Source organism: Acinonyx jubatus, chromosome F2 (assembly GCF_027475565.1).
Source record: "Acinonyx jubatus isolate Ajub_Pintada_27869175 chromosome F2, VMU_Ajub_asm_v1.0, whole genome shotgun sequence".
Lineage (NCBI taxonomy): Eukaryota > Metazoa > Chordata > Mammalia > Carnivora > Felidae > Acinonyx > Acinonyx jubatus.
Window position 1 is genome coordinate 42,045,360 of NC_069394.1, and position 12,141 is coordinate 42,057,500.

Genomic DNA, 12,141 nt, shown 5'->3' on the forward strand with positions numbered 1-12,141 from the left:
ACTTAACTGACTGAGCCACCCAGGAGCCCCTATGAAGAAGTTTTTAGTCACCTTGGTGAGTGTAGTTTCAGTGGAATAGGGAAGGTGGAAACCAGATGCTATAGTCTGAAAGGTGAACTGAATGTGAGCAAAGACTCACGTTGGTGAAATCTGATCAGAGAGATAGAGATAGGTCTTAGAAAACCAACAAGATTATTGTAACTTCTTGGAATTTAAAGAAAATCTGAAAAAAATATAAAGAAAATCCGAGGTCAAATAAAAGGATCTGTAGACTGAGAAAAAGTGTCTAAGGGAAGATGCGCGTATCTGTGCTTGATCCAGTTCGCATGTACAATATCAAACCAACTGCGTCATTGTTTGAGACAGATCCTGCAGAAATGGATCCTAAATAGTGGGGGGGGGGGGAATTAATTTCAAGTGCAGGCTTTGCTAAAGAATATGTACTGACAGATAAAGCACAAATCCCTAAGCTTGTGTTTCTCACAGAAGGATCCACATGATCACCTGCATCAGAAATCCAGAGTGTTTCAAAAATGTTCATCCCTGGGATGTATTCTGGACCTACTGAATTGGGATCTCATGGTGTAAAGCCAAGTTTTAATAAACTCTCTGGGTTTAGAAAGCTCTAGAAGACATTTGCCCACTGTACAGCTAATGATAGGGATATTACTAACTGTTCCGTTCATAGGATTCTTTAGCAGTTTCATGACACTGGTAACTAGAGCCAGATTAAGAACCTTGTCTACTGGGCAGTTGCCTAGAGTAACCATCTATAGATGGAGTTAAAATATTCCTGGAATAAACAGCTGAAAACTGGGTCCACTTCAGTCAAAGTAGTGAGGGGAAAAAATCCCAAACCTTTGTTAACTTCAAACTGTCTTTTTTGAATATTTTTTGAATATTATTGAATATTTTTAGGATGAGCACAGGTGGCTGTCAGCTAAGATTTTGCAACAGAGTTATGTATGGTTTAGTGTTTCTAACTTGGAACTAGTGATTTATTTGAGCTGAGTCTTAAATCATTTAACGGTTCCTTAAAGTGTTCTGCTTTGGGAAATTACCCCCCTCCCCTGACACTGTAAACAACAGCAACAACACAAAAAACCAAGACTCAAACAAGCCCAGAGACAAGTATAAGAGCTGCATAAAGGAGAATCGTGTTGCTTAAATTTATCAGAAAATGGACACTGTCCTGGCCAGTGAAATTAACTAGGGAAAACTTTGCTTCAACCTAAAATATTCCCTACCAGAAAATTAGTTTCACCTTGTTTCACTAAATAAACGTGAAACAAAAGGTGTAAAATATTGGTTTGAGGAGGTGCAAAATCATCCATTTGGGTGGGTTCCTATGAGCCTTGGTTGACTCTGAATGTAATCCTGAACATTTGAATTAATAACTGAAATGATTTTGATTCTAAAAAGTATTTACTGAGTGCCTACAGAAGACAAAGTTTGTGCCATCATTAAGTTAACAAGAGCAAGACAGATACTAAATAAGTAATTCAAAAATATTTTTATACGCTTCTGTTTGGTGAGGCTTGTGTGTTGATAAACATGTGATAAATGTTCTCAAAATATCTGCTATGTAACACACAGAAAAAGTAGATGTTGAAATGCAAGTGCATAATAAGTGGAAAAACTTAGAATTCAGAGATTTCATTTACTTTGAGATTTCAATAATAAAAATATTAGAAATGTGACATACTTTGAATTTTAAGAATAATTCCAAATTTTCACGGACTTTTTATCTAGCAGGTGTGAGAGATAAGCCCATTGACCCAATCAAAGGAGGGACGCAAGGACTAGGAGCACAGTGAGGCAAAGGTTTAATCAACGGACTTGCAAGAGCTGGTGTCTGATGGACAGGCACATTTGGGGCACTCACAGCAGGCAATTTATCTCCTAGAGTGCAAGTCCCTCCCCTGATTCCTCATTGGCTGAGTACTACAGAGCTTACAGCCTTACCCAGACATCACCTATGCCCATGTAAGGAAAAAAGTAGTCTGATTGGAACAAACGTACATTCTCTGAGGTAAGGCAGAGACTTTTAGTCCCTCCTCCCTTTATTCTATGGCGCATGCTCATTGCAAAGCCCATAAAAAGGTCCATGCTCATTGCAAAGCCATGAAAAGAAGCCCATGAAAAGAAGCCCACAAAAGGGAGAGGGGAAGAAGAAGAACGAGGAAGTGAAGTGTCTGAAGGTTTGGGACTCCACTGTGTGTGTGTGTTTGGGGGGGGGGGGGTTGTACATATTTCTAGTAGGTTGTAAACCTACTGTTAACTGGACAGCACATGAATCATCTCTCTTACTTCTCACAGGAGGCTATCCAATGTTAGTTATTCCTTGTTAACTAACATTGTCTATAAACTAGAACACTTTGTACATTTTCTAGGGCTAACGTTAAAGGAATGGTTAAAACATTAGACAAAAGTGCTAAAATGTTTTAAACACCATCAATCTATTAGTTAGAAGTATCTGCCCACTTTTTTCATTTGTTCACATGTTTCCATCATATAAATCATTTATATCCCCTTCTCTCTGATAAAGGCAATCAGTAATTTACCATTTAAATTTTCTTTATTCCCCTTATTATTGAGTCAGTATTAAACTACTGAACAAACAATGTTTCATGTTTGCATGAAAATGAATTCCCTAACATGCCATGGTATTCATCCCAAAACACAGGGCAGAATATATAGAATGATAAAATTCAGACAACTTTATAAATTATAAGAACCTTGCTAACCTGTTATCCTAGAGAGCACAGGAAAAGCCTTTATAATTCAGACATGCAATCACCTGTTGATTTTTCTTTTCTTTCTTTTTTTTTGTTTTTTGTTTTATTTAAAAACTTTTTTTAAAGTTTATTTATTTATTTTGAGAGAGAGAGAGAGAGAGAGAGAGAGAGAGAGAGAGAGAGAGAATGAATCCCAACCAGGCTCCACACTGTCATTGTGTGGAGCCTGATGTGGGGCTTGAACCCATGAACCATGAGATCATGAACTGAGCCGAAATCAAGAGTTGGACCCTTACCTGACTGAGCCACCCAGGCACCCCTGATTTTTCTGATGGCTGACTTTGGCCTTTTAGAGTTTAGTCAATCTGATTCTCTGACTTGGAAGCTAGAGGCTGGAAGTAGCATAAAATGCACAGGGAAGCCTTGTTTGGGAACTTGGCTATCTTCTATCAGGAATGGTGTCACATAGGGAGCTTTCTTCCTATGGATATTCTTATTACTCACATGGAACTAGAAGGAAAATAATTTGACAGATTCTATAGTTGTGGTGAATAGGTTGGGCTTTGAATCAGACCAGGTTTGGAGTCCTAATTCTATAATCAAGCTGTGTGATTTGGATAAAAGGTAAAACTTTTGTTTTCTACCTATAAAATGGAATCTACTTTGTAGACATGTCGTAAAGATTAAGTGAGAAAACATTTTTTAACTGATAAGCTGATATGCCATGAACATAGTCATATAATATTGCTGAGAAAGAATGACTAAAAGTTATACATATATACTTTTAAAAAACACTTTATAGATTTAAAAGTACTTTTTACATACATTACTTCAAAATTTCTAAAGAAGCAAACTCCTTTTAGAGCCATGCTGGTGGAATCTTGTCATTGATTTCAGGAAGTAAAATATACAAGCGGGAGCTATTTGATTTTGTAGAACAAGGTCATTTTATTTAACTAATGGGAGGGCAGAGGTGTTAAGAATTTCACTTAGCCTCACTGACCTCATTGCCTTAAACATAGTTATGTTGGCTGTGAGACAAAGGAGAAGGATTTTTCCTAGACCTGCTGATCCACTGAATATGCTAACCATTGGCATGTGACGAGATGGTTTCACTTTCAAGGTCCTCAAGATAAATAAGGCTTACAGCAACCATGGGCTTCCTAAGGGATCTGAGAAGGAGGAAGTCCATCTAGACAGTGGGTTGTACTGGATGCACACCTAGAGACAACTGGAAAGCATAACACAGCTCAGGAGAAGCCCAGAAATGAATATCAGAAAGTCAACAGAAACCGGATAAAGTGTGACACATTTGACACAAAAGTGACATTGATTCTCCTCTTCAGTGTGGATTCCCAGAGTGACTGAAGGATGGGAATCAGAAATCAGCCTAAAAGATGACTTGACTTAAGAAATCTGGGGCTATTGGCTTTTATTGTTTAATTGGAAACCTCATTTTGAGTGGAAGAAGTAACCTGATTTTTAGGTAAATCTATTCAATTGTGGAGAAAAAAAATAAGGACTTGTTTGTGTTTGGAGGGAAGGCTACTACTGGTTGTTTCATGTCGACTTTGAAGAGGACCCTTGAATTGCAGAAGCGGGTACTGCCAGATTGCATCTTTGGTCACACCTTCTGAGTTATTTCTTAATGTCTCCTGAGGCTGGTTATCCGTGAACTGCGTCATTGCTCAGACGTGGATCCCTGTGGGTCTGTCTGTGTTTGCGATGGAATTGACAAAAATTTGTCGATTGAGCCTTCTGTACAGACACTATGCTAAATGTTGGGTGTACAAAATATGGACAAACAGTCTTGATGTCATGGAGCAGTTGAATACATAGAGTGTTTCCCCTTTTTGGCTTCTGTTTGTCTTCTAATTTACTTCTCTACATTCAAAAGTTCAGATACTTGTTTGGAGATGTATTGAGTATGAATTAACGTCTTTTGGTACAAGCCCACTTCTTTTCTGGAGTGAATACAATGATACCTTTTATGACATCTGATGGCTTCTGCGGTCAATAAAACCTATCTAATAGGATGGTTAATGTTTGACTGAAGTCTGAAGGGAGAGGCTGGGGAAGCAGAACAGTGTGGAGGGAGTGTTCTCCAGGGAGATTCTCAAGCCCCAGCAAGAGTCTCAACAGCTGAATGGAAGAAAATAACTTTTAACGGCCATTTTGTTATTTACTTACAGAAAGGTAAGGGTTGACATGTCTTAACTATGTTGATAATGTACTTCTTCAAGAATGACAAAATAGATGGTGGAGGGAGAGTACTTAAGTTGCTGGACAAATTTATTCCTTGAAGAGTGCTATGTAGCTGGGAAGGGAAGGGAAGCTTATTTCTGGTGTGACAAGTTTTGCTTAGGGAGCATAATTTCTTTCTCAGTTTCTTTTAATTAGCCTCTATTTTATAAATTTAATGAAATATCTTTGGTTGAATCAAGCTTGGCAGTGTAAACAAAGAAAATATGAAGTTTTGGGATGTTTAAATGAGTATTATACCCATTCTTTCTGATTAAAATATAAGAGCGCCTAGACCTAAGATGTTCTGGAGCTCTTGTTTTCCAGAAATTAGAATTGGAATCTCATTCTTAAAAAGTGTTCTCTCTCAGATGTGGTCTTCAAAAAATGAGCATTCTATCTACTTCTCAGAGACTGAGATTAAACTTAGGATTCTTGGGACTGTCTGGGACACAGTGGGGGAGGGGAAATGCATAGGAGAAAAGAAACCCTTTTCTTAAAAGTATTGGATATAAGAATTGAAAACAACCAAAAAACAAAACAAAAACAAACAAATAAACAAACAAAGAGTTGGAAACAGACAGACCTGCAAGCAAGTCTTGGGAAAGCAAGACTTATTGTATGTGTTGGTCAGCTTTTGGTGTTTCTTTCCACCTCATTGGTAGATGTACCATCTGCTAACAAGTGATTATTTTGAGATGTCAAGTTGTGTACAGCCTATTGTGTCTTCAAAGGTCCAGTCTCTGCCTCTGTCTTGTTTTTTTCTTTATTATGGGTGACTTTTGCGGGACAGATGCTGTCTTTGATGGGGGATGCTGAACAGGAGATTAGAAGAGCAATACATTCTCTGATATTTTCTTGTTTTTATTTTTCTTCAAAAACTTAGATAGCAAGTGAAAAATCCTTTCAAAGAGAAAGAAAGCACATGTTTAGGTGACAAGAAAAATGGATGACATTTAGCTCTCACCAGGAAAAAAAAGAATCACTGAGTAAGGGTTTATCGCAGATTGCAAGGTATATAGTTTATGAGTCTTCAGGGTTGGGCAGATGGGTTAGGCCAGTTTCATCATTTACCAGCCAGCAGGCATTGAGCAGATTGCTTAAGCTCCCTGGACCTTAATTTTCTCATCTATAAAATGGAGATACTTGCCCAACCAAGCAGTTGTGAGAATAAATTAGATAAGCTTATAAAGAATTTGGTACATTGCTTGCCATGTGGTAGCTGTCCAATGAAAGTTGGCTCTCCTGTCCATTAAAAAGGTCAAGTAGATGATTCAGGTCAAGCTGAAAAGTTGTTGTTTCATTTCCTAGGGAAAAACAACAGTAATGTTACAGTAATGGCATTTTGGGCAAGAGAGTAACAGATTCTATTCTAAGGACATGAAATCCAAAGATATAACAGAATGATGAAACAATTGGGCTTTGCTTTTTTGTTTGTATGTTTTTATGAGAGGCATTTAAAAGCCCCTCTGATGTTTTGTATATAGTTGACGCTTGAACAACATGGGTTTGAACTCTGTGGGTTCTCTTAGGAACAAATATTTTCAATAAATACAGCACAGTCCTATAAATGTATTTTCTCTTCTTTATAATTTTCTTTATATTTTCTTTCCCCAACTTATTTTGCTATAAGAGTACAGTATCTAATAAAACATAGAAAATATGTATTAATTGACTGGTTTTGTTATCATAAGGCTTCCAGTCAACAGTAGGCTATTAGTAGTTAAGGTTTTGGGGAGTCAGAAGTTGTATGCAGATTTTTGACTGCACGGGGGTTTAGTGCCCCTAACCCCTGAGTTGTTTAAGGGTCAACTGTGTCAGTTTTTCAGTGGGTGTGGCATCCTTTGAAACTTGCCTCAGTGACCCCTGGGAAAAGTCATTGTTGTTCAAGATGAAGGTTACCTTTCCTATGCCTCCTCCCTTCTTTTATGAAAAGCAAAATATATGCTGGCAGGAACTCAACTTAGAAGTCCCTGGAAAGGAGAATGCACCCCCACTTTTCTTCCATGTTAAGAGAGGTGACTCTGAGAAGGAAAGCTGAGCACGAATCATCCTGCTTCTTTTTCCAAAGGCTCACAAATAAGTGCTTTTATGGGTGTTAGTTTACATGGATAAAAATCTATAGATTTAACTGTTGGCATAAAATTGCATTCATTCAGAAATCCTTGGTCTCCAGCCTAGACTGGGGCTCATTCTGTGGTCTACTCAATGATTCAACACGGAAAAAGTACTTCAGTTTGTTACGGGAGTATCTATCTACCTATTTGTTACTTGTGACAACAAATAGCAATGTTTACTGAGGTACAGTAAATATAAATGTAATAAAAACAGATATTTACTTAGTGGTTGAAGTAATAAAAAAAAAAGTTGATTTTTCACTTAAGCTTATATAGCAGCCCAAGCTATGCTCGGTTAGTGTATGTGGCACAAAGAAAACTTAATTTTTCTTAAAAGATTCTCTTAAAAGACTGACATATGGAATTTTCTCGTCCATGATATTCTGAATCAATAATTTCTTACCATATTTTAATTATTTTTAAATATTAAGACTTGTGTTCTTGACAAAGAGATAAAGAGAAGTCAAAATGGTAGATTTGTAGTTTTAAAGAATGTTTAAACTAAGGATGAACACCTTTTCTGTTCATCCTAGGGAGGGTGCTGTGCTTGATCTGTGCAGTCAGATTGGTGCCCCTTCCTCAACCTCTCTGAGCTTAGTTTCCTTCCCTATAGGATGACAACAGGACCTACCTTATAGGATTGTTGTGTATTTATTTTTTTAATTTATTATTACTATTTTTTAATATTTATTTATTTTTGAGAGACAGAGAACAAGTGGGGGAGGGGCAGAGAGAGAGGGAGACCCAGAATCAGAAGCAGCCTCCAGGCTCTGAGCTGTCAGCACAGAGCCTGACGTGGGGCTTGAACCTGTGAACCGTGAGATCACGACCTGAGCCAAAGTCCAACGCTTAACTGACCGAGCCACCCAGGTGCCCCGGATTGTTGTGCTATTTAAATGAAATAAGTTATCCAAAGCATTTGACTTAGTAAATGCTCATAAAATGCTGATTAAAAAAAATTTTTTTTCAACTATAAAAAAACTCACGAGAGATTTCATAGTGGCATGGTATTCTTTATTAAGATAGAATTAAATTCATTTTTCTTTTACTCTCTGACTCATCCCAGCCGCCAATTATGATTTAATTCAGGGATTGGAAAGTGAACCTGCTATAGTTGAGCATGTCTGTACATTTTTGTCATGAGAACCCTTGCCTCGGGGCTACTTTATAAATGAGCTAGTATTACAACAAGTGTTTTAGGGATTTTTGTTTTGTTTTGTTTTGTTTTGTTTTAATCTCTGTGTCCAAACCCATTGGGATGAAATCTAATTTAGATTTACCTCACAAGGAATTTCTAAGGCCAGAATGTGTGATTTTATTATACTGGCAAATGCTTGTCTGTGTCCTTTATAATATACAAGTCACTGTTGTATCATGAGAAAGCACTTTGTCAAAAGCAATTCAGCCATCTTTTATGAGAAATAATGATTCCTAGCCTCCTCTTTAGGCCAGGGAAGGCCCTTACGATGTTCTGACAGATACGGAGGAAAGCACATCTTTCCCTTGTGGCCTCCTGAGGTTTCTGAGGTGTCAACCTGCACATCGCAGGGAAGGCAACACTGACGTCTTACAGCCAACCTGCCTGACATGTCAGGCAAGCACCACGACTAGGCATCCATCTATGCCCATTGGGGCCCTCCCTTCCCTTTGACCTCCCCTGACCACCCTCTCATTCAGGGATGGGGCATCCTGTGCGACTCTGAGGAGAGGGCTCCTCACTCCTGCTGCCCTTCCCTTACTCCCTTCCTGGGAGTGTTGGGTGGAATAAAGCTAGGCAAGAATAGGCATAAGCACATGTCTCAAAATGTTTCTTAGAGCTCATTTCTTCTTTAGTACGACTGATTCCAGTAGTCATTTGTATTTAAATTGATCACATAAATTAAAAGCATTTTAAGTCCTGGGGGAGGCCGTCTACCTTTCGTGAGTCCATTTATCTTGACCACGAACCTATTGATACAAATAATCACTCTCAGTTTTGCAGATGTGTAAATCCAGATTTTCATACACTGAAATGTTGGCATATCTACGTTACAAAGCTTAGCGAGAGAACAAAGTGCTTCTATTTGTGTGCCCGGGGGTGGGCGTCCATCCCTCATTTTCTTCTTTCCTTCCTCCTAAATCAGTCTGAAGGATGAGGCAGCGGCCCTGCTTTTATGCCTGCCTGTTTACTTCTAGCTTATTAATGGCCGCTTTAATCGGGTCCCTAATTTGTCAAGAGTGCAAATTGGTCAGATCTTCCTGTGATTTTTCTAGACCTTTAGAGATGTAATTGGTGCCAGAGATTTGTGAGCAAGACCGACAAGATGGGCATGATTGATCTGAACATCACTTGATGAACAATGGTGTGAGCAGGCTTTTAATCTGATCTTTATTCATATCTGGCCTTGCTTTATAATTTATGGAGCTCTTAGCAATATACAGTGGAGAGATGAAAGAAATGGTACACAGGATATATGATGCTGTTGGGTCCTGGCAGTATTATGAAGTCCAGTCACATCCTTTCCTGCCCACATCACCTATGAAAACAAATTTTCTAGTCCTTCCCTCCTGCACCTCCTTTGTTCTTTAGAAATGCATAGTTCAACCTTTGAGCAGGGTAAATTATTTGAATTCAAAGCCCTTAATGCTTCATTTTTTTTTTTTTTCTGTGAAGGATGAGCGATGACTAACTCTATTTAAGGTTTGCCTTTCTAGCTTTTTGCAAGGGGGAGAAAATCAATGATTGTGTGTTGAGTTACTTGAAGGTTTGGAGACTTGGGATCTGGAAATTCCACGTCCTTACTCAGATAAAAGGGGGAATGACAAGAGTGTCTAAAAATGCCTCTTGGAGGAATTGGCGCCCAGCAGGAGAATCAATCAAGCTTCGAACGGAGCCCTGAGAAGCCTGCCAGGGGCACTGCATGTATAATAACTGAAGACAGCCCTTTCTGAGGCCACCTCTGTCCTGGAATGGCAGTGCCTTTCTTAGTCAAAAGCAGAGTTCCTTGGTATATTAGTTTGGTAGCGCTGCCAAAGCAAAGCACCACGGATGGGGTGGCTTAAACAACAGACATTTATTATCTCACAGTTCTGGAGTCTGGACATCCAAAATCAAGGTGTCAGCAGGGGTTGGTTCCTTCAGAGGGTCATGAGGGTCTGTTTTTGGCCCCTCCTTTCTGCTTCTGGATGCTCATCTTCTTCTTATGTCTCTTCACATTGTCTTCCCTCTCTGTGTGTCTGTGTGTCCAAATTTCCCCTTTTTATGAGGACACCAGTCAGATTGGATGAAGGCCTACCCTAATGACCTCATTTTAAGCGCATTACCTCTGTAAAAACCCTATCTCCAAATAACATCACATTCTGAGGTCCTTGGGAGATAGGACTCCAGCATACAAATTGGGTGTGGGCACTATCCAACACATAACACCTGGCTTGGTTAAAAAATGGGAGACTGCTGGGGCACCGGGGCGGCTCAGTCAGTTAAGTGCCGACTTTGACTCAGGTCATGATCTCGCAGTTTGCGGGTTCAAGCCCGGCGTCAGGGTCTGTGCTGACAGCTCGGAGCCTGCAGCCTGCTTCAGATTGTCTCCCTCTCTCTGTCCCTTCCTCGCTCTTGCTCTGTCTCTCAAAAATAAATGTTAAAAAAAAAATTTAAAAAAGGAGACTGCTAAGGTGAAGGTCAGCGGGGAAATGAGGAGAGATGGTACGATACGGGAATATGTGTTCTGTAGGAACTAGATCTCCTAGGCTAATGTTCCTCTGAGCAGGGGGCATCATATCAGTTTCTGACGAGGAAGAGCAGCAGAGTTTAAAAAAAAAAAAGGAAAAAGAAAAAGGTTTTTGAATTTTTGGGAAGATGTGTAATGGATTAAGTGATACTAGATGTCTCATTATGTTTATGAAAAGAACATGGGTGTAGAATTAGCCAGGCAGTGTGATCTCGGGCACGTCTCTTAACCTCTTTAACCCTCACCTTTAGAATTTTGATCTTTAAGAGGCAGATTTTAACAGTACCTGCTTCAGAGGGTTCTTATGAGAAATCAATAAGGTAACGCATATAGAAGTCTTAGCCTGTGCATGGCAAATGGTTTTCAGTAAGTGTTAGCTGCCTTCGTGCTATTCTTCCGGCTGGACACAGATTCAGGATGCAGAGGGATTTGTGTTTTGTGGGCTGTGGTGAATCAAGGCATTAGCCGTAAACAGCAAGGCCAGCGGCCCTGATTCTGTATTTGCCGATGGTCCATGGTTAAAGCAAGTGGTGGTGGCTTTTCAAAATCCCCCTTTCCCACAAAACCTTTGACCTGTGTTGCTAAGGATGTGCTTGGCCTCACAGATAGTTGCCATAGAAACTGTCTGAATTTAGTCTTTGTGCCTGAGGGGAACCCCAACAAATAGCAAAAATTCTAAGCAGATCTTTGGGTCAACCATTTCAGGTAGGGCAGCTAAAATGTCACTGAATTATCTAGAAATACACTCCAATCCTTTTCTAAGGAGCGTTTGTGAGGAAATCTATCAAATGTGTGTGGCGTGGTGGTTTTAGGCAGTTGCGGTTATAAACTATGGTTTCCCTCCAGCAATATTATGATCCAGGATGTGATATTCATTAGTGGAATTATGTCCATGCACAGAGGAAATATAGGCAAGATTTGTTTGAGGGGCTAAAGTCCTCCTCTGGCATAATCCCAGCATTAGTGCCTTTTGCCTTGATGCATTCAGATAAAGGCTTTGTCTCACGGCTTCGCTTGGTTGTGAAGGCTGCTTCTTGAGTATTATGGGGGCCTCCAAACGCCAGGGATGATGAAAGGAGACGTTCTACAGGACAGTGCTGAAAGCTCTGACTAAGGGAACAAGGTGGCAGAATGAATTTTTATGTGACGAACACTGTTCAAACTATTAACTCATTGAACCCCATAAATCTCAAAGGTAAGTACTATGATCATCCCTGCTTTACAGAGGAATACAGACAGGTTGCTGGAGGAGCCAGGATCCAAACCAACCAGTCTAACTCCGGGGTCTGTGTTCCCAACAACCGCACTGTGGGGTATATTTGTCTGCAAATAAATCAT

At 39.6% G+C, this 12,141-nt stretch overlaps 1 protein-coding gene across 6 annotated transcripts in view; it reads left to right on the forward strand.

Annotated features, from left to right (window-relative positions):
* The first annotated feature begins 2,055 nt into the window (after window positions 1-2,055).
* The window catches only part of CDH17 (cadherin 17), a 75,994-nt gene continuing 65,908 nt past the window's right edge, over window positions 2,056-12,141 (forward strand). For 3 of the 6 annotated variants that reach the window (XM_053208172.1, XM_015072174.3, XM_027064223.2), the window contains exons 1-2: window positions 2,056-2,103; window positions 2,147-2,201. In XM_053208172.1, the coding sequence (XP_053064147.1) occupies window positions 2,071-2,103; window positions 2,147-2,201 (88 nt within the window). In that variant the 5' untranslated portion in view covers window positions 2,056-2,070. Of the gene's footprint in view, window positions 2,104-2,142; window positions 2,202-4,641; window positions 4,935-11,919; window positions 11,999-12,141 lie in introns of those variants that run through there. The other 3 variants (XM_053208175.1, XM_053208174.1, XM_053208173.1) reach the window with 3 other exon arrangements.